Source organism: Ischnura elegans, chromosome 5 (assembly GCF_921293095.1).
Source record: "Ischnura elegans chromosome 5, ioIscEleg1.1, whole genome shotgun sequence".
Lineage (NCBI taxonomy): Eukaryota > Metazoa > Arthropoda > Insecta > Odonata > Coenagrionidae > Ischnura > Ischnura elegans.
Window position 1 is genome coordinate 59,784,060 of NC_060250.1, and position 27,679 is coordinate 59,811,738.

At 39.1% G+C, this 27,679-nt stretch overlaps 1 protein-coding gene across 2 annotated transcripts in view; it reads left to right on the forward strand.

Annotated features, from left to right (window-relative positions):
- The first annotated feature begins 7,313 nt into the window (after positions 1-7,313).
- The window catches only part of LOC124158960 (frequenin-1), a 733,415-nt gene continuing 713,049 nt past the window's right edge, over positions 7,314-27,679 (forward strand). For both annotated transcript variants that reach the window (XM_046534399.1, XM_046534400.1), the window contains exon 1: positions 7,314-8,162. In XM_046534399.1, coding sequence (XP_046390355.1) covers positions 8,099-8,162 — 64 coding nt within the window. In that variant the 5' untranslated portion in view covers positions 7,314-8,098. The remainder of the gene's footprint in view (positions 8,163-27,679) is intronic.

Genomic DNA, 27,679 nt, shown 5'->3' on the forward strand with positions numbered 1-27,679 from the left:
TCCATTTGGCAATGTGAGGAATACCAAGATGTACCCATTCACCAATTTTCATTGGTCCAACGTATTTACTAATCCAGTTATGCCAATTTGCGTATTTGCTAAAATAATCTATTCGATCTTTCGATTATACTGACATCTGTAATGTAAAATTCGCAATGACATTTTTTTTATATCCAGTCTATGGTCATCTACTATATAATTGCTGGTCAACAATGCCCATGGGTGTAAAATCCTATATGTTATAGCTATTCGATATAAATTGTGAAAAAGCAGATTCGATATATATCGAATGTGAGACTACATGCAAAACATATTTTCATTGGGCATTGTGAGGAATACAAAGATGTACCCATTCACCAAATTTCATTGGTCAAACGGAAACACTATTGAAGTTATGCCAATTAACGTATTTGCTATAATAATCGAATCGATTTTTCGATCATTCTGACATCTGTACTTAAAAATTCGAAATGTTTTTGGTTTAATTTCTGGTCTATGGGTATCTACTATATATTTCCTGGTCTACTATGTCCTTAGATGTAAAATCCTATATTCTATAGCAATTCGATATATTTTAAGAAAAAGTAGATTCGATATATATCGAGCGTGAGACTATATACAAAACATGTTTCCATTGCATATTGTGAGGAATACCATGATGTACCAATTCACTAAATTTCATTGGTCCAACGTATACACTTATCATTTTATGCCAATTTCCGTATTTGCTTTAAAAATCGAATCGTACATTCGACTATACTGCCACCTGTATTGAAAAATTCGCATCCTATTGATAACCCCTCCATTCGATGGCCATACCCTTATCCCTCTCTTCTCTACTATCCCCGCTTTCAAAATTTCGCCTATGTTCTTATATTGGTGACGTATATAGGGCGATGCGTGTATTTCTTACGGGGACCTAATACAAAAAGATATAAATCCATATTGATATATCTTCGTTAGGAAACAATACGTATCTAAATAATTTATGTGTACGCATAATTCATTTCTTCCCTTACATATTTTTATAATTTGTATCCCCGTAACTATGTAAATAGGTCTGAAAAATGGCTCAATCGAATGCAACCTTTTATCGATCATAACTTCGACTGTAATCGCTCGATTCGCTTGATTTAACTTTTGTCGAAGAAAAGACATTAACAGTAGTATTATTTATGACTTTCACATTCATGCCTTGATTTAGAAAAAAGTTATTAGCGATTTAAGCGTAACCAAGGAGATTGGTATCGATATAACTCGCACATGAATCGATCGAGCGAAATGGTCATCATTGCAAAAGTTGACCATTGTGATAAAAGTATTACTCTGAAAATTTCATTTCTCTAGCTTAAACGGTTGCTAAGATATTCAAGATTGCATGCTCCACAAAAAAATGGCGACAATGATTTTTCGCGTGCAGGACATTTTTCGGAATTTAATTATTAATTAACGAAGAGGGATACGGAGAAAGTGAGCTCAAACGTGAGGGTACGAAGTACCCTCTAACGGTTTTTCCTAAAGAGTCCAAATTTTCATATGGCACATGTCTCAAGGCTGAAATCCGAGTTTGAAAATTCGCCCATCACGACAATGTTAAATCGAAATCGTTTATTCCTCGGAATTGTTTCGACGTACGAAAATTCCAAGATAGCCAAAAAATTAACCAAAGAATTATCTAACTTTTTGGCAAAGGAAATTTTCCTACGAATATTGCAAGTTGGTCAAAAAAATTCCCAAAGTTTTCCCATAAGAAAAGCATTGAGAGCATTCAAACAGTAATAAAAAATACTAAATATCAATTCGTCGCTATGGCAACCACACCAAAAAATCGACCAAAAAATCTAGTCCATGTCCATTGAATATCATGTTCCTCGGGCGTTTAAAAGTACAAAATAAAAGCGAAAAAGTCGTAGTCCCATAAGGCTCCCATGTTAATTCAAGTCGATATATCTCGAAAACTAATCGACTTTTTCAACTTTTCAGATTTTTCCTTCCGATGAATTTTTTTTTACTTTTACGACCAATATTCCATATACCCACACCTATCACAGTTTGGGCTACTAATTTGTGTCAATCACACAATCAATCAATTAGTTTCCCACTTTATATACGCTAATAATGAGTAAAATTATGATAGGTATTCTATGCTGTCTTTCTTTACATATTAATTCCCGTTTGTTTTCCCTCTAGAATCACGCTATTGCTCTAACACGTCAATTTGTGCCGTATGATTAACTTATCACGATTACGTCAGAAATAAATGCACTCGAAGCATGAAGTGCAAAGCAGCCTAGTAGGACAAGGACGTAAGCCTCAACGTGTAAGATAAAGATTGCATGTTGACCCTCATGCACTATCACAGTATTTATCTTGGCTTGGACATTGCACTGGTGACAGTGGGGTTTTAGATTCTGAAATGGGAGAACTTCCATCTCACATTATACTAATACTGAGTAATGGATGCATTTTTCTTGTGATAATCTCACGTATATCGGATTTGTCATGTATCGAAAGCGAATGTAATCTTACATGCGCACAACGTATTTCGTTTTTGATATCTGAAATGTTCTTCTGCAACTTATTTTACTTTCTCCTCAATTATATTTGAAATTTTTAATAATTTTAGGGGCCATAGGCAGTTATTTTCTTCTTTTTTTTTTAGAAAATGTGGTTTACATAAAAATGTAAAATTTATCCTTTAATATTATTAGTTATCTGAGCTGGCCTTTCCATGACAGATATAAGAAAGAGCACTGCCTAATTTAAATAATGTACGGATAAAATATCCCACAATTCCAAGAACTAAAATGGTAAAAATCCGTAGGAACACCGACCATTTTCTCTCCTGCATAAAGGAAATTTTCAGAGACTGCCCGATCCCTGCTTGAATGTTGTGTAGAGGACATTTCAAGGACAACGCTCTGTCCGTTGGATGGGACGTTAAGCCGTGGTCCCCTTGGTGCCTTTCGTTAAGAGCAGGCTAATGCCGACGCCGGGTTTCTCTCCACCCTTCCTTACCTAACCGTCCCTCATGGCGTAGATGACCTAAGCTGTCGGTCGCCTCAACCACCATACCATGGAGGAAATTTCAAGGATGTCGCTATGAAATTATAAAACTTGAGCCTGAAATCATCGAGTTTAAAATAGAAGCGTTCACTGATTCACACCTAAAGAGAAATGACAAAAAAACGTGAGACACTTGAGTGGGAGATTGTAAAACTTCACCATGGAGGGGATGGAAGGAGTGAAATGACTAATAAACAAACACAGAGTTTCCTGAGGGAGGGGAGTTAATGCGGCCTAAGTAAACTAAAAAAAAAGAAGGCGTTTCCGAGATAAAACCGAAAAAAAAATAATCCCGGGGGAGTGGTGTAATAGGCATGAGTGAAAATAAAGGACGTTGATAATAATTCCGAGGAACAGTCGCATGGGAAAGGCGAGAAAGGAGGAGGCAAGCATCAGATGGGCCTCTGAGTGCGGCGGGAGAGTTCTTATCTATCTCTCTCGCCCACTCCTACCCAGATTCTCCTTTCCTTCTCACCAAAACAGATAGTGGCACTCCTTCTCCGCGAGAAAAATACGGCGAACCCAGCACCGACCACGCCATCGACCTCAACCTCAAAGCCCTTATCAGTTGGGTGAATCTCATTCTCCTCAACGGGATTTTCCCTCTTCAGTCCTCGGCCACATAGTGCATGCCTGCAAATATGAACCGCATATAATTCCTATTGACTCGTAATTCATGCAGACGTTTTCGCCATCATCATTTAATCCGAGCTCTAAAATTTTTCGGGTGAGGCAAAATTTCAAATATTATCGCTCAAAGAAAAAATTAAGACTCATTGTGTCCGTGCACCTGTCAAAGAAAGATAGTGCATATAATTTTTCGTGGCATAATTTTTTGCTTCGAACAAAATCTCAACGTGCGCGAGGGGACTGGATAAAGGACGCCCAGTTCCATCCCATAGAGGGCTGATTTCTGTTGCCACTTCGGTCGCATTTTAGTCGGTTTTCAAAAACGTCCGCGGCGCGGTGATAAGTGATAGTATTATGTTTGACATTAAGAGGAATAAATTGAAAAGTAATGAATGTTCTAGATCACATCATAATGAATATGAATTTTAGACAGTACCCCTTATTACACCTTAATTACCCGTGAAACTCGGATCAATTTGTCCGTCACGGACGCGAGTGGGGACTTTTGTAAACTCATTTAAATGCGCGGTGGGTCACAACACAATAATTAGCCGATTTGAGGATACTCTTTTACAAAAAAAGCAACGAGGCATAGATTTCTTAGGGTACATATTTAGTTCTATTCCTTATCCTTTTGTATAATAGAATAGATGCTAATTTTATACTTTCCTGCTACTTTATTTGAGTATTTTCGCTCGAATACGGGATTTAATATGGCAATTATACCTAATATTGTGGAAACTTATTATCAATATTTCAGGTAACATATAAAGCGCTGAAAGGAAATTAAAAAAATTCCTCAATGAATGTGTGAAATGATAGACAATCAGATATCTCGATTATTTAAAGCTGAAAGTGTCTTGCGGAATTTACCCCTAAGCCAATTAAAGTTCTTGGTCCTCACAACTAATAAAATGAAAACCGTATATGTTTTTTGCTTTTTCTGCCGTTTTCGAAGCGATAAAGTAGCAACATACCGAAAAATTGCTCAGTTTATTTTTTAGAATTCGAATGGAAAGGAACCAAGCATATAAATGTGCTTCTCGAATTTGCAATTGGATTTGTGTAGATATCTCCGACACATTTCGGCAGCTTACTCCGTCACCGTCGTCATGAATTAATAGTGAGTTCTCTCCACTCTATTCCATCCATAATTCTGAAAGAGGTGGGGAAGGAAGCTGCCAAAATTTGTTTCGAATGACTCAATTATTCTATATGGTAACCCGAGATCGTATCTGCGTAGCATTAATCGCCAAAACCTGAAATTGTTGGAGGGACGTGGTATTTTTATCTCTTTTATATAGCGTAGCAACCAAAATGATGGTGTAGTACTTTACATTTCCCCATTTCATTTACGCACCTGTAGTTATTCTCCACCGTGTCCTTATGACCTGCTTCAAGTAATTAACTTATCTGCGACATGAATTATTTCCGCCCGGCGGAACCAGAAACTGTACCTTACATTCAGAAATATATTGGTGCATCACAGGAATACACTCTCTTGTGTTAAAATAATTCTGATCGAAATTTTTATTTTTAAAACCAAACGATGCGTGTGCCAAGAGGCAATCTCACACGGCAAGCACTGGTGAGGGGTCAAATTATTGGTGGAACTAAGTGTTTTTATCATCATTATCATGTGTCCCTCATAGGCAGTGGCGGATTCAGGATAAGGAAAAAGGGAGAAGTATAAGATGGTGTGAGGGGTAACCTCTAAGCAGTGGTTGGGGTCAGGGAGGTTTCAAAAATTTCGAGAATTTTGAGGCTTACTTTTAGATTGTCTCATTACCAATTTTCCAAAGAATGAAGTTGTTAAAGCAAACACTTACGTACATTTTTAGTAACTTCCTATTCCTTGAGTATATTTGATAACTAAGCAAAATTACCATTTTATACGTAAATTGGATACCCCAGGGAGAGGCTGTAGCCACTCTTAGCCCCTCTGAATACCCTCCACTGCTTATCGGTTATCCTTTTTAACTGAACTCAATTTATTTTCTTAAATGGCTCTTCACCCGATTATGGGTATGTTCAGCTTATGGAACCAGAAACTGGAATTTTCATTCAGTAAAATGTTAGGAAATCAGCAGGCATACGCTCTCGTGCGTTAATTTATATCCGATTGAAATTTTTATTTAAAAACCGAACGATTTGTTTTCCAAGAGGCATGTTCACATAGTACCGGTGAGGTGTAAAATTATTGAAGGAACCACATTTTTATCACTCATCTATGTTCCTTATAGGTTATCCTTTGTAACCTGACTCACATTTATTTTCTAAGCTCTTTGCGTGCTATGGGCGTAATATTACGCTATCTGTCTTTTGAAAAATCGATATTTGCCATTTTTTCGAAACAAACTTTTTTGGGCACTTCTGAATAAAAAAATAAAAAAAAGCAAAATTCATTATACCAAACACTTTTTCCTTGCATGAAATGTTGGTTGTTAAGAAATAACACATAAACGTTTAAAGTGGCCTGCACTGGAGTACAGATCTACCGTACTAAGGTCAGCACAGTAAGTGTTGAAATGCCCTTCACCTGCTTATGACCATGCTCAGCTTGGAAATCCCCATGAGAGCCAAGCGTCCGAAAAAAAGCGAGGAACAATTTTCTGAATCTGGGACGACGACGGGCTGTGATAATGTCGAGGAAGTCTTTCCCTCCCAGGGGCGGCATAAGGGTTTCGACTCCCAGGGCTCCCTTCAGGAGGTGGTAAGGTTATACAATTTGACACATTCTTTGTCCGTAAACATGGGGTCGCAACTCGTTGTTACTGAGTTATGGCAACGCATACAATTTGGATGCAGTTTGCAGCTACCATGGAAACGGTTTTTCTTGGTTATCCAGCTTTATCGACGTTTTATTTAATACTCTGAATTTTTTAGTACGTTAAATAATTAAAGTTGGGCGAAAATGTGCGATTGAAGTTGTCTGAAACAATTCATATCTGAGTTTAAATAAACGAGAGTGTTGAGCGAGTATCAAAATTACGATAGCGCAAAAATGTGCTACTATTGAAATAAAAAGTGTCTGAAAAAATTAAATTTTGAGAGTAATTAAATGAGAGCTGTCAGAGAGTGTCAAAAATACCATTTAGCGATCTCACCCATTTGGGAATGAATTATTGGGGGAACTAGATTTTTTTATCACTCATCCTTGCCCCTCAGGGGTTATCCTTCGAGAGTAGACACGGATTTGTTTTCGTAAAAATCTTTCCACCTGCTTATATGAGCATGTTCAGCTCGGAAATCCTCCCGAAGGGCGCAGCGCCCGAAAAAAAAGGGAAGAACAGTTTTATGAATGTGGGACGACGTCGACGACGGGCTGTGATAATGTCGAGGTAGTCCTTCCCTCCCGACAGCGGCGGCGGCAGCAGGGTTTCGACTCCCAGGGCTCCCGGCTCGGAGGGATGGGGGTGTCGACGCCGGGGAGCGCAATTGGACGGAGCGCCGCCGTTCTGGCCGGCGTCGGCGGCGGTGGGCCCACGGCACAAGGCGGAGGAGAACGTCGGAGGGCGCGAAAGGGGAGGGTGGAAGTGGGAGTGTAAGGGGGATGTAGGGGAGGGTTTGGCGCGTAGGCGGCGGCGCACAGGCGGGGGCCGGCCAGTTTGCGGTGAGCTACCGCTGAGAACTGCGGCGTCGTTCCGGAACAAGAGGCGGAAGGTGTTGTTGAATCTTTCTCTCTATAAACCCGTATCCGGATAGGAAAAAAAACAGTTGACGAGACTGGCGGAATAATCATCGTGTACACGTTGAAAAAATAGTTTATTATACCTTTCATCTGTGTGGTTTAAGTGGACCCCTTTTTTTCTCTATCTCTCTCCACACATTTCACCTAGGTAGGGGTAGTGTGTGTGTATATTTATAGACTCCCTCCCCCTTTTCTCTTCAGCTCTCGCATTGTGTGTGTTCTTTTTTAACTCGTGAATATCACTTTATGTATTGAGTGTTTGAAGAAGAATATACGTGACGGGGATTTGGTGAAGAGTTCGAAAGGATTCACCTTTAGAGACGGGTTTTTTCCCCGCTCGCTCCTCAACATCTTCCCCTGTTGTTTTTTTTTGTTTGAGGTGGTTTGATTGTGTTCTCGCGAAGAGGCGCACACCCTTCTCTGCAAAAGGCCTTCTCTTTCCTTCCTTCCAATACACGCCCCCTTTTCGCTTCCTCCACCCCCTCCGACGAGAACACGAAATACGTGCTCCCTTTGTGGTCGAGTGCAACTTTTTTGAAGGATACGACTGCGTGAGAGGGTTTGTAGAAAAGGAAGCCGAAGGTGTGTGATTGTGTGTTTGTGCCGATCATCGTGCACGCAACTTGACGCTATTTGACATTCTTCACAACCTCCCCCGCGTTTTCCCGTCTTCGACTCCTCCACCAAGCTACCTGGGTTCACTCCGGAGAAATGGGCAAGAAGAATTCGAAGCTAAAACAAGACACGATCGACAAACTGACTAAGGAGACCTACTGTGAGTAACAAAAATATTACGACATCGTTCTCGAATTTGTCTTCGAAGAAATTGATATTCGCGTCACTTAGTTTTTCTTCGCCGATTAATTTCCTTTTTTATTAATAAAATCTTCTTGGGTTTGGCACCGTATAAGGCTGTTAAAAGACTTAAACAGCCTAGAAAAAATATAAATGACATGACATAGAATGAATGAATGAAAATGACATATAATATAGAAATCATTGTCGGTAGTGAATTTTCATATTTAAGTGTGGAAACTGCCATTAATAGTTCATATTTTATCATGGATATTACGCATTTCCACCAAGTCTAACCTGAAACAATTTCATGCGGCATTCTTAAACAGCCTTACCCGGTGCCAATACCGAGGAGATTTATCAATAGTATTGCCAGAAAAGCCTGAGATTTTTTATTGTTTCTTTTTCTCTTTCCCACAAACATTTTTAGGCTTAATTTCTGCGTCTCTTTTTCCATTTTTCCAATATACCACGTCACATTTAGAGCCCTGAAAAACCTGGAGGCATTTTTCCCTCGCGTGATTTATGGAATTTTTATCGCAACCATCTTTTTCTCTCTCTCCTTTTTCTCCTGGATCGAATGGGTGAAATCGAAGTTGGTCAGTACGTACGGGGCGCCGAGATTCGTCATTTAGATGGCTGTGGTTTAAGTGTGGGGGAGGGGGGAGAAGAGTGGTCTGTTGACCGACGTAATTATCATGGGGAAGGAAAAAGGATCACGGAGCGTTGACTATTCCCCGTGGGTGAATGACGGAGTTAGCAATCAAGAAGGATCCATATTCTCATATTATTCGGTGGCGGATCCAGGGAGGGTCCAACGGGGGCCATTCTACCTAGTGTAAATTTGATACCCCGTAAGGTATCCAATTTACTCTAGATAAAATGGTACTTTTATAAACAAGTTCGGCAATCACTTGGTCTCAGTCTACATGCGGGCTTTGATAGAGTTAGTTGTATATGACATATAGTTCGGGTTTTCAATATAACTAAGACACTTCCTAGGAATCTCGTTCAGTATGAGTTTTGCCATGAGATGAAAAAGTTTACTAGTTATTTTTCTCATGTTAACAGAAACTTACCATGAGGTTTATTTACTAAAATATTCAGAAATATTTTTTTTTCTAAAACTCAATTCTTTGAAAAATTAGTAATGAGACGATATTAAAGTGTGTAGTTACAAGCCACAAAGTTCTAAAAATTCTCGTAACCCCCAGACTCCCACAAATGCTGGGAGGTTATTTCTCCCCATGTCCCTCTCCTGGATCGGTCACTGCCACCATGCTATCCCATTTTCACCTTTCCTTTCTGCCGTCATGCGTCGTGCATACGGTTCTGTTATGCGAATCGAGCGACTGCCTTCATTATCCACGCTCTCTCACAGTTCGACGAGCAGGGCGGTGCGAGAACTACGCCCCCTTTTTGACTCTTCTCCCTCGCGACGAATGCTCCACGAGGACGTCTTCGCGCGGAGAGAATGAGCCACCCGATTCCATGCCTTTGTAGACTCTCTTTCGTCTCTGTCGATGCGCGAATATATCACCATACCTGTGCTTTTGTCATCCTAATACTTGTTTGCCAGACAAACGAGTTAATTTTTCTATGGGGATATTTTGATTACGCAACTGTCTATTGTATTTGTGCCTAGGAATTACTAAGAGTGACGAGGAAAACAAAATGAAATGAGCATGAGTAAAAGTGTGTAGAAGTGTAAGCAGTCTTGGGGAAGTAAATAAATTAGAATGGGATAAGATCACAGCGAGGGTTCCATTGAAACGAAATATAAAATACGTATACTTTTAATTTAGAGTATTGGTAAAAAATGTTCCGTCAATTTAGTAATCTCACAATGTTTCGGAAAATTTATTGCCTTTATTTGGGATTTGAAATTCATACTTCTTTCACGCACGGGAGAAAACGTTTAAAACTTCAGGAAGATAGTATCCTTAGAGATTGTGTTTTTAACTTTTCTTAATGCTTCAATGGCTGTTTTATGAACGTAATTTGAATTTCCAAGTTCCAAAAAAGATAATTTTGCGAAACATTTGCAGGGAAGTAAATTGACTATTCATTTTATATCATAGCTCAAGAGAAATTGATTTGTAGGTATATGCGTAACGTGGTCACGAGTAATACTGCTATAAACGGAATATTACAAATAAAGAGGTTAAAATGTGGTGATACGAAACCTTAAATGCTTTATATGATCTACGGATTTTCCATTTTTGCTGAAATGTAAGAAAAATTTTGGGAGAGAGAATATTAGAAAAATATAGGAATACGATAGGGGGAAGTTTGTGCTACAACAAAGGTGTTCAAAGTAGATGAATTTCACTTGTTCATCATAATACACTCATGTGTCTTAATTCGAATTATATACTCAGGCGTTGGAGAGATAAGAGAGAATGCAATTCAGTGCTGTGAAGGACCGATTTGTTTGATCAGTTTCTAGCTCGATAAATCTCCTATCGCGCAACTTGGACTATGTTTACTCAAAAAGGATATGATAAAATCGTCCATAAAATCGTGACTGATAACGGACAATGTGCTTAGCTATGAATTTCGATTGAACATTTTCAATTTTTCGCTTGATTATTTCCGGGTTGAATATTTCGTTCATGATAAATTACAATAAACAAATGGTAATTGGCACACTTTAATATATAACGCCATTAACGACCATGGTTTCAACATTCAATGTCATTTTCGCGGCCGTGAAAGTGGCATAGAGTGTCGAAACCATGGTCGGTGGTGGAGCTGTATATTAAAGTGAGTTCCTTACGCATTTCCACCTTATCAAGCCTGAAACGATTTCATACGAAAATCGCGTTGATTTCCGACTCTTTGGGTTCCTTCGTCATTTTAAAATTTCGTATATTGAAACCATTTTGAAATAATAAACAACCACGAATTCGTAGGCGATACTAGGAGTATTCTTGAGGACGCTGTATTTATTGAAAAAAAGGTTAGCTCGTATGCCGTGAGCGTAGGGGTTTGCCGAGTTCGAACAATTCCTTTAAATATTTACGTCCGGAGTGATTATCCAAGTGTTAGCTACGGTTTCAACTTGCCGTCCACTTTAGGTTGAATTTTTCCTCTTGGTGTGTTCTTATCGAGAAATGGATGGGAGTTTAGCACGCGACGAGATCATTATGCACGGTGGCAGTATACATGTATTTTTTCCTCTCGAACCAGTCGGTTGTATCCGCTCAAGTCTTCAGCCAGTCGAACTGACCTGTGTGCAGCTTACTTTGGTTATTGATTTTATTCGTATTATCGATGATGATCGGAGTATATATATAAGCAAAGTCATGCATCACATTATTCGTCTGTATGCATAATTTTCTGCTGCTAGGGAGAAAATCAACTTTGAAGTAAAATTGTTCGTTGAAAGGTGAATAGGGGTGTAATTCTTGTGCGGATAAAGAATTATTTTCCTTATGCATTATTGCTGTATTCGCTTAAGATTCAAAAGAAATTGTTGTACAGTATTGATATCAATACGTAGCCCATTTGAATTCCTCCACTGGCTACTTATTCATTCACATATAGTACTTTAAATGTTGGAGTGAAAAGCCTCACGAGAGGCTTTAGTATAAATCTGCGTCACTTTTGGAATGTTCCTCTTGAGTTAATATTGAAAAGTGGGTCCTCGCCATCACCGTTCATCGCAGGAATAGGGAATAGGCATTTTTTAAATCGTGGTTTAGACGGCAGTCCGTTCCAAAGGGAGCCATTCGAGGAAGTTGACCGTTTCAGTCGTCTTTAATAAATCCCTACCCATTCCTGGGGAATTGTGAGAGGCTACGAATTTACCAAATCCGTCTGAAGTGTAGCATTACTCTGGGTTGTTTCAGAGTTTGACTATATGAAAATTTCCATTCCACCAGAAAACAAATGGAATATAACTTTCTTCATGGTCTCCATAACGTTATGAAAATGTGACCACCGAATTGTTGAAAATCGTGCTATTACAAAATTGGCCATATTTGGGCTACTCTATCTCGATGAAGGGTCGTATTTATGTAAGTTTTCGTAAAAATTATGTCGTAAAATTTAGGCATGTGAATCCATAAACGGTAATAATTTATGAGTAGTTACGCTAATTTAAATGTAAAAAATCCTGCTTTTGCATCTAAATTTTTAACGCCAATTAATCTAGAAGTTTTATTAAATATGCAATTCATATGAACGTGAAGAAATTTATGAAACTTTTATCCCTTTCTGTTTTAAGGAAAACTGGCGATAAAAACTTCTCATATAATAATATTTAAATGTGTTACATTCTCTGTACTGGGATTAACCACGGTGAATTGGAATTTTTGAACATTCTATGGAATTATTCCCTTCCATAGTTAAGAATTCAACTGTGATTTGCTAAAAACTTTGGTCAAAGTGCGGTCATTCTCTACCCTCAAACTGCGTCAGCTGAGAGAATTCCCACAGCAAGAAGCGCTCTTCGCTTGCTTAACATTTATCGAAGTCAAGTCTCTCCTTCTCTCTCACGGCCTGTTTTATCCTCCATCAAACCGCACTAAAAACACCCTCAGGTCTTGGAAAACTCTTTCCAAGAGCTGAAAAATGTTTTTTCGCCCTCATACTCTTTAATGAAGGAAGAATGAAGACGTAGTGCCGTACCTTTTAAAAATATTTTTGCAAATAAATTGAAGTTTAAAGATGTTATTTATGAAACCGGTTTGAATATACTGAATTAAATGAATAGCGCACAAAATAAATAGGGTTTCATCGTTGACATTTCTCCTGGAAAATTATCATTCAGTAGAGTATATCGTCATCATCACTGTCATAGGTTTGCAATCCTAGGATCGCTTTGACGATACTTGCCAATCAAATTCTATGTCAATATATTGGAATATTTATTTTACTCTACAACCATTTTCACTCCAACAATATATCACACACCAAGCCTTCCTTTCACGTCTTATTGAGTATATTTTTAATAAAATTTGGAGACAAATTCACCATATCTTTTAATGCTACTGTGATTTACTGCACTGCATGACTAGTGGTCTTAGCAAGTTATATTTTCCGTCCGTTGGAACTATAGCAGCCGTGAGAATTTCCGTGGTTGGCTGGAGGAAATCCCTCTCGTACTTACTTTGCATATATCGAAGGGATATGTTTTTCTCTCCTCCTCGCTTTTTCTCCTGCATCAAAACCACCCTGTACACGCCCCCGAATCTCAGCGCAAGGGCTGAAGAATATTTTCTTCCCTACATAATCCCTCCAGAGAGGCATCGCAAAGAAGTATTAGTCGGTACCTATACCCACCACACCCCTCGCTCCCTAATATTCCCTTATGAACTCTGACCTTTAGCCTCGGGACGTCCGCCGCTCATGTTTCCCGCGAGTGTTTTATATTCCCAGGTACGATCTCCATCCTCCTATCATCTTTCGTCCGCTGCCCTCCGCTCACGGATGCTGGGAGGGTGGTTGTAACATACGATACCCCGAAGTTTCTGTTTGTGCTTTGCGAAAGGGGGAAACGCCAAGGGATCAGTTCTTTGCTTCATGTTGCCGTCTCTCGAAAAGGCTGGGAATCGGGTTGGTATGGCTAGAGTGTTGGATTCCCACCCCTTGGATCCGGGTTCCAATCCCAAAGCAATAAAATATTTATTGCTTTGCGTAGATTGTGTGTGTTTATGCTAAAGTGCTAGCTTTTGGTGGCATTTTTATATTGATCGTATCAATTTGTCGTGAAATTCTATTGTTTTCATTTGGCAACATTTTCGGCATTAATGCACCGAAGTCACTAGTTGTGGAAATCTACTTCTAATTCGTGTGGTATTTACTTCCTTTCTGCGTTGTTTAGTTTCATACTCATTGAAAACATATCGTCTTGAGCGCGTTAGTATGGTGGATAGAATGCTGGCTTGCCACCTCGTGGGCTCAAGTTCAAATCCCGGCGGTGGCAGAGAATTTTCAGAGACTGCCCGATCCCTGCTTTGATGTTGGATGGAGGGCATTTCATCGCAAAACTCCGCCCGTCGAATGGGACGTTAAGCCTTGGTCCCCTTGGAGCCTTTAGTTAAGAGCAGGCTAACGTCGACGCCAGGTTTCTCTCCACTCTTCCTTCCATACCCTTCCCTCATGGCGAAATTCTACATCTACGTACTACCCCGCTAGCCGCCTATAAAGGCATGTGGCAAGGGATGTTAGGACACCAGTTGTGACCTCAACTGTAAGTTGCCACCTCCAAATACCATACCAAACCTTCTCTTTGTGCTTAGCGAAAGGGGGAAACGCAAGGTATTACTTCTTTGCCTCAACTTGCCGTCTTTAGAAAGGATGGTCCTAACTACGTGTTTTCGATGCAGGTTATTTTCCCCATGTTCAGATTTCCCAGAATGTGCGCTGTGACAGGGGCGCAGCCTAGAATTAAGGCTAGGGGGGGTTTTAGGCGCACCTAATACTTTGGGGAACGGGGTATTGCATACCCACCAGGGTAAGCAGGAGTTGCGGGGGCCCTCCAGAAAATTTTAAGATTAATGGTTCCAAATGGCGAGTTTTACGGCTTTCTGAGGGATATTTTATAAATCCTAACTCTACTTTCTGAGGGATATTTGATTAATCATAACACTATTCTATAAGTAATACTGATCCAATGTAAGTAAAATGGATTAAACTAAAAAATTTCTCTGAGCTCTGGGGGGGGGGGTTTATCCCCCGAAACCCCCCCATCGCTGCGCCACTGCGCTGTGATACCCATTCACGCGGAGGTGGTTCGTGATCGTGGCTGCGCCGTTCAGGTCTTGAAAAACGGGTCGCGATTGGTGGCGAGTGGTCTGTCCCCGAGTTCACAATGTGCCCCGTGTCGGCCTTTGTCGATTTAATTGCAGGTCGCGTGAGGGGAGGTCTTAGGTCGTTCCCGGCGATTATCTCCCTCGCGCGTTCATTGATTTATTTCGGCCATCGGAACTCGTTCGATCTTGATTTATTTTGGTAATTGAACTGGTGATCTGTTGAGCTGTACTTGGAAAATTAGGTGAGCCATGCGAGGTAATTATTTCCGTCAACTATCTGCGTTGTCGCTTGATTGATATGAGTGGTGTGAGTGGACAATGAACTATGATGAAGTGTTGGTTGATAATAGTAAGTGACTTGAAATGGCTATGGTAGATAGGGATTCCCACGTATATGATAACGTGGTTTCAAGCCTTTGAAATCGTGTCAGCTTACCAAATGGGAAAATATGACGTGCTGAATATATTTTACCGGTATTTTCCCCATGTAAGTATCTATAGGTAGTGTGTTAATCTCTAGAGTGTTGGAAACCTAATATGATACATTATTGGACAAAAATTGAAAAACTAAAGAAACATTTTCACGTCAATTGTATGAGTTATGTCGTTTAATTTTATGAAAATTCAATTTACCATATCAAGTGTATGATTTATCATTTTAATTCTGAAATTTGTTGATAAACTTAGATTTTTATCAGAAAATATTAAAAAAGAATTTTTACAATGCTGAACACGCCGTGTTTTAGTATGCATTGAAATCATCGGTGGTGATTGTGAGCGACTATTTTTTTGATTCCATAGAAACGAGTGCCATTGATCATGGTTTAATAGAATAATACACTAGTGATTGCTTTGAGGAAGCCGTGTCTTTGCAATAAAAAGCATGGGTTTAATTCTTCACATTTGCATTTTTTTGTTTTCCCTATTCAGTGATGCATCGCGATGGTAGCCAACCGGAAACAAGCTTGACGTGACAAAATATTCCGTTTATTTGTTCGCAGAATATGCTGTTTGAGCATTTCTTTCGGATGCTCGTTACTTGCAGTCCTCAGTGTTTGAAAAATGTCGGTGATTGGAAGTCGGTTTGTGAAAAGAGCTGAAGTTTGACATTTCTAAGCTGTTTTTTATAGAATGGGTTACGAAATGTTGGGCGTGAACTTTGGTTACTCAGAGTATGAAAAATACGTCATGAAAGAGCTTTTAGGCTGGTTTATGATATGAATATATACATATATATCATTACACGACTTAATTATTCTACATTGATCTTGTTGGAAAAAATAATTCTCTGAAGAGTCCCGGCAGTTATTTGAATCATCGACAAATGTTCGATTTTAGTGAAGAAGGGAAATGTCTCTCATTGGAAGTATGTTTTAAAGTCGTTATATAGTTTCGGAGAAGTATACTTCCTCCTGAATGTTTGAATGGTCTCAAAATATTTAGTTATTGCTTGGTTTTCCCGGCCAGTAGCCATAGAGTTTTTTTTTAATCCGTTTACCAAATTTACCGAGGATGAATAGTTAACACCGAAAAATGGATACAATATCTTAATATGCATGGATATTATTTTTAAAGTATTCCACCAATTGATTTTGGTTTATATCTAGAATTTTGCGAATTACTTCATGCTATCTTGCTTCTTAAATTAGAAATATCCATTGAATTGAAAATAAGATTTATTCGCTTTCATAAATTCTCTTTCATAAATTTTCGCTATGAATTCTATTATCTCCCTCCCCCTCTCCTATAACTCTTCCCTATTAAGTAGCTTTTATCATAACCTCTCCGCTTAGCACTACCTCCATTCAGAACCAATAGAATCTCCACTCGAAGTTTCCTCTTCTCGCTCTCTTCATAGTTCCTCCTTTTCATCCACTGCATCTTCTCCATTCTTCCCCAAATCCAAATATGTAACACCTTCAGTCTTTTCTCGTCCTCTTCCTTTACGTCCACATTTCCGCATCGTGAAGCGCTAGGACTGCCGATTGGTATGTGTAATAATTAGCTCTTTGTATAACATCGGACAAATTTTGTGATACGAGTGGAGCGCATCATCATCATCATCACTGGTCAAAAATCCTAGGATTGGTTTGACGCAGCTCTCCACTCAGTTCTCCTGTCAGCTAATCTTTTCACACCTACGTATTTCTTCTCTTTCACATCTCTCTTTACTTGTTCCATATATTTTGTTCGGGGTCTTCCTTTTCCATTCTTGCCTTCCACTTGTCCTTCGACGATTGTCTTCATCAGGCCATCATGTCTCAAAATGTGGCCTATAAGGTTGTTCCGTCTTCTTATTAAGGTTTTCATGAGGCTTCTCTTCTCTCCTACCCTTCTTAGGACTTCCTCGTTACTAACTCGGTCGATCCATTTGATTTTCATCATTCTTCTGTAGCACCACATTTCAAAGGCCTCTATCCTTGCTTTCTCCGCTGCGGTCATTGTCCATGCCTCACTTCCGTGGAGCGTACTCCAGATGTAGGTTCTTATAAATTGTTTCTTTACTTCCATATTTAAGTTTCCTGCTCTAAGCAGGTCTCTCTTTTGGTGGAATGCTCTCTTCGCCTGGGCTATTCTGCTGATAATTTCTTTCTTGCTTCTCCCGTCACTAGTTACCTTGCTTCACAAATAACAGAATTCATACTGGGTAATAAAGATAGCCTTACCAAAGAGACGATCAATATTCAATAGGAAAATTAAACTTTTATGGGGACTTCTTTCATAAAATCTGGCACGAGACGGATTTAAACAAATAGCAATCACTAGGCGATGATAGTGATGGGCAACCCTCTAAACCCCTGTCTTTTTTAGTAGTAAAAGTAGTTGGCTCGGTAAAATTGTATGCATATGATAGATACTGTTAACAATGTGCGTGCTGTGAGCACAATATCACACCACGTTGCTGTGAGCGTAATATTACGCCATCCGTCCCATAGAAAATCCTAGTTTACCGTTTTTTAACGAAGTGAACCTCTTTTTAAAGTGTATTTTGAACCTTTAAGTAAACAAATAAAAAAATTCATTCTTTAAAACGATGCCAAGCACATATTCCCTCACCAATGGTTGATTGTTAAGAAATAGCACTGAAGTATTAAAAAAATTAAAATGGCACTGGGGTACAGATATGCAGTCCTAAGGCGAGCACGGTGAATGTTAATTTTGGGTTCAAAAAAAGTCATTAAAGAGGGAGTTTAATTCGGCCAAGGTACGTTGGTTGACGTTGCATGAGGCTAGTTGAACAACGGGGGTTGAAGAATCGTATGCGGGGAAAGTCTCCGCTGGGAAGTGCGACGGTATGTCGCTCGCGTCGTCCGTCCCCCGCTCATTCTTTCTCGCGCGGTCCTTGCTCCAGCAGACCCCCAAGGCGGGGCCAATCGTAACCGAGGCATCGATTGCAGCGGCCCGGGGTCGTCGCGGGAGGGGCCCGGGAGACTCGCGGATGACCCGCCGTGCCACGACGCTAACTTGAAGACAACGGGAATCCCTTTTACCCAGGGGAACGCTGTGTGCGTGCTATGGGATATGTGATTATTAAGTAGTGTTGGTAAAAGCACGGAGAATAGGTAGCTGGGCTCAACTTCAAAAGAAGTAATCAAATATGAGTACGAATAACCATTTCAAAAATGAATCAATAAAATTACATTTACAATTTCACAAAAGCAGTTGCATGGAATTAATCTGCAACTCTACGTAATTGCTTACACGGCATTATATAATTGCAATCGTATATGGTTTCAGAACTACAGATTCATTAAAGAGGATTGCCGATGGATATCTTTTTATCGCTGGTACGCTATACGTACTTAGGAGCTGTGATTATTGAGCAGCGTTGGTAAAAGTACTGAGAAAAATAAACTGGGCTGAATTACAGTTTCTTAGTAAAAAAAGTAATCAAATACGAGTACAATTGCTGATTTTAAAAATTAAACCGTGAAATCACAGTTTCAGTTACAATTAATTCCTGCTGGATTGTCCACTCTAGAAACCTTCTGGCTACTGTCGACTAGTGCAGTAAAAATGTAAATAATTGAGTCATAGAAACTGTTACAGTTGCAATTTCACCCGCCATACATACAATCATAACTGCTGTAACAACACAAGGGGTGTCATATTTTGTACTCATCATAAGAAGGCTACAAAATAAGGGTGGCTGAACTTAAAAAAGCAAATTATCGCCCTATTAGTCCGAAGTTATCTGTAAGCCAATGTAAATCAGTGAAATTAATAAAGTAATCGAGGATCGCAAGTAACGATTACAACTAAAGTAATGATTCTTCTTTCGCCGTAAGGAGTGACAAGTAAAAATTATACTCTATTTATACTAGTGAAAAGTAATCGTCACAAGTACAAATTACTGCGAAAGTAATCGTTACAAATAATCCGATTTCTTTTACTCGATTACTTACCAACACTGTTATCGAGTGGGTATAGTGAGGGAACTGATACTCCCGGCATGAGTTATTTTTGAATGCAAACTTATATTTGGCGTAATTTAACCTAAATATACATACTACATCCAAAGTCGACTCTATAGAATTGTGACGTTCGCAAACCGTTCACCAGGATGAGAAGTTGATGAGTGTGTAATTTATTTGTTGTTTCTTTGCTGCATAATTTAGGGAAGAAGAAGTGAGAGTGTAGTAAATAGCGTCTGAGTTGAGTTGATGTGTTTGCTCAAATTAAATTTGCAATTAAGAAGGTGAATTTGGTCAACAAAGTTCATTAACTATTCAAAACGTTAATTTAGTAGGCTATTAAGTGAAGGAGAGCTAGCTACTCAATTTTACGCCTTCAATTTACGCCTTACGTCGGTAGACATGCATGCGTTGGTTGGTTTTATACTGATATTGAGGTGAATATCATCTCGATGGCCATTTCTTAGGTTAATTAAGGGAGGGTTGATTGATACCCAGACGGAATAGTTGAATGGGGCCTTCGACAGGCGTTCTGGAACTTAGACCTTTCTTGATCCATTGTGCCAACCTATTGTTCTCTTGAAATAAACTGTAGTTGCACTTAAAATAATTAAATAACTACGCATACCTGATAATGAAATAATTGTGGATTAGTACATTACCACATTAGAAAAGTACTATGTATTCTCATTTCAATATGACGAACTTCTACTACATCACGCATGAATCGGTTTAACTTATTTAATGCTGATCTTCCTGACACTTGTAGTCAGGGAACAAGAGAACTACGTTTGAGGTGCGAATTCTCATCCATCTACCCTAGTTCAAAATTGCTCAAAATCGGCGATCTCACGGGAACGTCTGTGTCAGTGAGACTAGATGTTGGCCCGTAGTAGTCGAAGGGGCTCTTTTTTGCGACTTGTTTAAAATTCACCACAGCATATTGAAATTTGAAGTGTATTCAGGTGGGCAATTTTGTAAATACACCTGAAGCTAAAATATTAAAATTTTACATCGGAAAGAATTATGGCGTTAAATTTTCAAATTACGCACGTTCCTAAATTGGTGATGTTCGTATGTTGTACTTGACAAAAATCTTTCACGGTAGGTTTTCAGTAGGAACTAAACGTTTGGATAATCACTCTGTAGTTCTTGAACCATAAACGATTGCAATTATAACATGCTGTGTAAGCAATTACGTGAGTTGTAAAGTAATTCTGTAACATTTCTTTCTTTTACGAGAGATGTGCAAATTTATGAGTCAAATTATTACTTTAAAAAATTAGTTAATTCGAAAGTTTATTAACTTTATATTTTCTCGTCAGTTTTAATTTCATGTTTTAAGCATGATTGTCAAAAAGCTCTAGTAACTAATTTTTATGCCTAATTGATAGTATTGAGTGTTGATTATTCAGTATCATTATTATAAGTCACTGAAGTTTTAAAACATTTTTGGCGTCATAAAATGTATACAGAATCATTGAATATTAAAATAAATTAATTAAAAATTAGTTACTAGAGCTTTTTTGAGAATCATGCTTCAAACATGAAATTGAATTATAAATTTTAATGAATACCGTTCAAAATGTTTGAAAACCATGAACTATAATCAATCATAGCAATCTAATAAGCTATGATGGCTTAATTTAAAATTTGATATGAAGCATGGAAGATTCTGGCCATCAACCAGTTGTGTTAGCGCAGTATTATTCTATTTCCTGCGTAACTTTGATTAAACCGTGCAGAAAACATCCAGCAAATTTACGTGTTCATCACATAATGTGCGAATTTAATAATTTCCGCGAGCTATATCACTATTAACTGTGCTGCGGATGCGTAAACGATTGGATTTCGTTTGGAACCGTGTGGTATTTAATTTTTTAATAAACGATTCTTGCTCCATGGGAAAGCTCGCTTTCAAACTATATTGCGGGTGCATATTTTACGGGGAGGATCTGAGTGGGCGTCTATGGGAGCCCATAGGTCTATGCCTTTGATACTATCCTACAGGGAATTCCATTTTTTTGTGTGGCAATGATTAAAAGGTTCATTGCGGCTCCGTGCTGTTCTAATTGCTAGAATGTGCTGCACTCACAAATGAAATCTCAAAAAGCAATATGCTTTTTTTTAATCGAGAGCAATTTAAAAAATTATCTTCATAACATAGTACCTCCATGCAGGCACGCAGCTAGGAATTAAGGCTAGGGAGAGGTGATCACCGGAAAAAATATGTCCTCAGAGTGAGATGTGCGTAATGTAATAGTGAATCCTGTCGTAAAAACTCAAAACTAACTAGCCAAATATATATAATTACTATTAGAAGATAGTAGACTTAATTAAATATTAAATTTGATGTTTTACATTAAAAAAATATTTTATTCACTCTTTCCCTGTGATTTATTTGAGTTAAGTTGTCGCCGCTGTGGTTTTAGAAAGTTAACTTATATTGCACATTTATGAATACGGAGTCATATCACACGTAAAATGGTGGGACTATAAGCAGGTTAACTAATACATGCATTTAGGTATCATTATCAGAGGTGATAATCGTTTATTAGATAGTGTTTCAAGCAAATTTCTCGTAATGATTGCCTCCTGGAATAATTATCCTTAGGTGTTCTTGTATTGTTAGTGATATTCGCAGCTCTCCTGAAATTGAGGACGATTTTCAGTCGAGTAATCACTCACTAAGTGAATCAACCCGAAGGTTGGTTTATATTGGTGTGGGTAGAGAGCACCTCAGACTAACCTATAAGCGTGTGGTTGCCATATATTCAGCTTAAGGGGTTGGCTCCTCGATTGAGCATATTATATTCCTCTTAGGTGCGTGCGATTTTTTCAAATCTTGTTAGCTATTTAATTTGTTTTCGTTGCAACTGGAATTATAAATATATGGTCTTGCTTTTTAATACAAGTAGAGCAACCGGAATATTTTTGGGGCCTAAAAGATGCCCGCGTTACACGAGTATTCATCTTACATCCTGATCATCCTCGCTTTAACTTCGCTAACTTGGTTACTTTTTGTAGGAGAAGCGGTAGTGAGTGCCAACCGCAGCCGAAATTCTCTCCACGTTTGTATGGCACGTGGTGAGAGACGGGCGTTTTTGCAGTAAGGAGTGCTACGCTCTACTATAAATACAACTCAGACTTCTCTCACTCTTGGGACTTGTAGCCATGAAATTTCATATAAACTCCCTTTACTCCTTCACAAGGATACAAAAACTATTAAACAGATAAAAATAATTTTTTTTAATAAAATTTGCGGGAGTCGTGGCCCCCATAAATCCGACCCAGACTGGATACCACCGCTGGAGATAATTTTGAGATAGAAATACTTGATCTAGGCGTTATTAATAGCTCTTAGATCGCATTCTAGTAGATGGAGAAATCGTTGAAGATCATCAGGCTGTATTTCAAAAATCCAGGTCCGCTACTGATCAAGTATATATTTAAAAAAATTAATATTATTAAAAAGATAGTCTGAATATGATCGCAAAAAACGATTACTTTTTCCGCTATAGAAGCAATAGATGAACTCTTAGGAATAACTTCAAAACTAATCACAATGGCAAGACTAATTGTAAGTGTAACAAACTCAGAGTGCAAGATAATACTAGGAGTTTTTCTCACTGGGAATTATTTCCAGGGTGTCACGTAGAACGATCAAGGGAAGAATAATCACCTAACGCAACGGAATGAGGGTGACTTATAGATTTACCAAGGAAGCATCTGAAAATCCCTTTGCAATTCACATTTTCACTCTCAAACTGGTGGGCCCCGTGAACTTAAGTCAAAAGCCGTCTTACTCGCGGCTCCGCTCCCTTTTTCGGGACATCCTTTTTCGGCATCCGATTGTGTGCTGTTTTTTCACTTTTGCCGCGCCGTGCTCTCGCCAGTGAGCGGAGAGAGAGGTGGGGAAGAAGGGAGAGGCTCCTTGGGATTGAATGGAAACCCTCCCCTTTTATATCCAACTGCTCGTGTCACCCGCAGTTCTCTCATAACGCGAATGTCAAGCAGAAATTGAAAACAGAGAAAGCACGCTGGGCGGCTTATTAATACTGCGAGAGACCGTTGTGTACGCCACAAACTGGGATGGAGATTACGCCAGAGTGTGGAAGGGCGGAACGTAGGGTGGCCGGAAAAAAAGGAAACCCGCCGGAGTGAGTCGACGTCATGGGAAATATAAGATTGGTCCACGAAAATTACAAAAGACGATCCTCAAGTCGACCTCTAAATGTGTTGTCGCCCACTGCGCATTTAAATAGGTGTACAAAAGTTGCCACTAGTGTCGCTGACGGACAAATTGATCCAAGCTTTGCGGAGTAATAAGATAAAATTAGGGGTGTTTACCTAAATTTGTACACATGATGATGTGATCTATCAAATTCATTACTTTTCAATGCTATTCCTCACAATTAGGCGCTGCGCGCTAGGCTTAGGTTGCTTGAACAATTGAGAATAGATATCTTTAAGAGCGACACAGAGAACATAATATTAGAGCCACACTATATATCCAGGTCCGATAGAAGCGATAAATTAAGAGAGACGTTTTGCCGAACGGATAGATATGGGTATTCGTTTTTCCCCCGAACCATAAAGGACTTTATAAACGTAGTCCCAACTTCGTTAGAGCACTTCATTGTTTTTAAGCTGTAAACGGCTGGTGTCCTAACACCCCCTGCCACACGCCTTTTAGGAGGCTTTCGGGGTATTATGTAGATGTAGAATTACAAACATAATGATGAAAAATGTTGCAAAAAAGTGGATGTCATTGCACTCATCTCCGCGCCACGGACAATTTTGAAAACCGATTAAAATGCGACCGAAGTGGCAATTTCAATTCAATTCAAAAATCGTTTATTTCACGAGAAAACATGCACATAAAATTTGAAATAACAACAATAATAACAAAAACAATAGCTCGTGAAGCTGGTCTAGGCTTGCGCCTCTTCAGCGTTACTGGGGATTAGTCACTGGTACGAGAGTGGTATTGGCCCGGCATTTGTCCTAAGGAGGTGGGAAACCCGTAAAACCACCGTCAGGCCACCACGGTTCAATAAACTATATACAATAAACTCAAAACAATAGTCACCAACGTGCCAAGGTAAATTACGGTGGTAGCTTAACAATATAATAGATCTCTGCAACGATACAGAAATCAACCTTATATGGGATGGAATTGGGTCTCCTCTTTGTATTCCCCTTGGATTGGTCGCTCGAATAGGAGGCATTTTGGGCTGTCAAGACTCGTTCGGGCGGCTGTTTCGTTGTGAAGCGTGAATCACACGATCATTATTTCCGTCCCTCTGAGAGATAGGTTCAGCGACAGTTTTTCAGGGACCAAAGGAAACGATCCCTCGATCCACCAGTCCCTGAAATACACTTTTAATCTCACCGTCCGTTTTTAACGTTGTTTTTTCCATATTCAACCGTCATTCAAGTAAAAATCAACAGTGGTGTAAAAATTGCTGTTATAGACTATGCGTCCTGATTGACTGATGAACGATGCACAGACTATGGTTTCAGCGACGGAAAAAGGGATGGAAATCTCATCCCTCAAGCCATCGTGGGAAATGATCGCGAGAAACGGTCATTTTCTTCCGCCATCATTGGGGCGATCACTGGAGCTGCCCCTCCAAAGGGATGGAAAAAAATTATCATGTGGTTCTGGCTTAAGATTGGTCGCTCGAATACGTGGCTTATTGTGCTATCAAGACTTGTTTGGGCAATTTTTTTTTGTAAGCATGTTAGAAAAGGAAGTGAAGGAGGGGCTGGTAGAAAATCCTGGGGGTTGCATCAATCATCTTTCGAGTGTACGAATGTCATCTCATTTGACGGACTGATTTTCACCACGGATTGAAGTAATTTAGGATTATTTGGTTCAGTCAAGAAGCATGTCCTTACTCGCATTTAATCTCACAATTAGAAGTTAGATGGATAATAGGACTTGTAGTCCCAATCTCGCGCAATCGAATTATAGTATATTATTATGATTCTGCTCGTCATGATGCTCCTAAATACTAGACTCCCAGAAGATATTAAATACGCAATGGGATTCTACGATAGATTGTTAAAGCATGAACTTAATAGTTAACGCATTAGTTTACATAGCAATAGTTTCCATTTTCGTCATCAATGTATGCACGAGAATGGACAGAAGTGAATGATGATTGAATTTCGAGAGATAGGCCATTGCGAGGGTGTTGCTGACTCGGGATGAATGAGAATAACTGCGCCAAGTATAAAAGTGCTTGACTAAGAAATCCTGAAGAAAGTAATCCAGACCTTTGATGTATCAAAAATATACATACGATTGATAATGGAGAGTGAAATAGGCATTTGCGGTTTTCTGCGTATTTAAGAATGTTTCAAAGACTCGTTCAAAGAGCGTCACAGTTATCTACTATTTTAAGAATGCTTGCGGGGTAAGTACTCCGTAGCTGTTCATATTTTTAACATCATATCATCGCATCATCTTTTTCCTTGCTAATGCTGCAGAAGTTACATCATTGAGCAGTCGTTTAGAAGGATGAGAATCCTTTGGGTGTCGGTTCTGCACCCGTGAAATACCCGTCGGCCCTTCGCACTTTAAATACTAATGCACTATTTCTTTTCCATTTCGATTCGCCGTCGTCACGCCGACATCGCTCAGCCTTGAAAGCCAGAGTGCATATCTGCTCTTCCAGCTCTCCCCTTCCCCCTCCTGTCGTCTGCGCCTATTTGAGTGAGCTGGGAGTGTGAGAGGCTCCTTCACGTTTTTAAAGTAAACAGAGAGAAAGAGAAAGACAGAGTGGGAGAAGTGCGAACGCGAGCACGGCACGATGTGACGACTCAGGGGCTCTTTTCACTTGGCATTGAATTAGGCGCAAGATCGTGGATATTCGCTTATGTGATGGCATTCTAGCACCGCCTAAGATAGGAGTAGCATATTGGTTAGTGATCCCAATAGTATTATAGTCATTGAGATTATTGTAGTCTTAATTACTGCTGTACTACCCTATTTTGTGTCGAGAAGCAATTACCAACATGATCTATGAATTAAGCCTTTTTTTTATCAATTTCGTATGTATCATTTGTTTCCTCCGTTGATACAGATTAAAAGTACAAAATATATGTAAAAAGTTGACTTAGGAAGTGAGTTGTTCATTGGTGACCTATACTTTTTATTGGAGACTCAGCAACTTGGGTTTTCTATGTACCTACTTAATAATATTTCAATTACTCATTCAAAGAGCCTCGCAGTGATCCATTCCTCTAAGATGGCTTGCTAGGGAAGTACTTCGTAGTGGTAGACGAATCATATTTTGTCTTGATAATGCTGCTGAAAATCGGCATCATTAGCAAGGCTGAAAATAATGACCAACGAAGGGAGTTCTGAGAAGATCTGCCGAGTCGAGCAATGAAATGGATGAGAGAAGTATGTAGCAGTAACCCGTTTGTTTCAATGGCTAAAGGGTACGGTAGTGGATCTTAAAGATGTTTTGGCAGAGTATTTTACGCCTATCTTCTTCATTATCCGATATAATTATTCATATGATATCTATTACGGTGTTCTGGGTGTGATTAAATATTTAATAGAAATATTTACCTTTGTTTGGTAATGCATTCACCCGCTTTTAGATTTTTTTCTATGAAATAATTTGCTTTATACCTTTTTTCAAGAGAAATGGCGTTTGAAGTTTCTCACACTCTCAGTTCTGGAGAATCGCCAGTACATGGAAGCTTGACCTTGCAGTTCTGATAGCGTAAGTATACCACTTCCCGAAGGATAAAACACTGGGAGCCAGATTGAGGAGGAGTGAATCATGTATGAATTATAATTATTGCAATGATTAATTTGAAGTTTTTGCTGGTGGCCACATTTACATCCTCAGAATTGAAATCTATTGCGCTTAGAGTATACGCCTCTGTATGGAATGCGATAAAATCCAATTTCCTTAAAAAAGATGCTGAATTTTTTTTTCTACTGACCCAAAATTTGGGTATCTGCAAAGAATTTTTAGAAGAAACTTAAGGGTATATGCGGAGCTTTTTCCCAAAATTTTTACTTCTTAGCCTTATCCAATTTATTCCGACTTTTTTTTGCACGAAAAAGGCTATTCGGGCTTCCAGCCGGGTGGTCCCTCTCCGTTTTGCCTCAAGCCGGAATAGCCTTTTTGAATATATTCGCCGGGAAAGCATCAGATCTTACTTCATTTTTTTGTAGTTTTAACATCGTCACCATTTAGAAAACTTGCATGTTTACTTGCATAGAATGCTCAACTAAGGTTCAGCTGAACATAGAAGTAATTGAATAATATTTATGAGATAAACTCATCAGT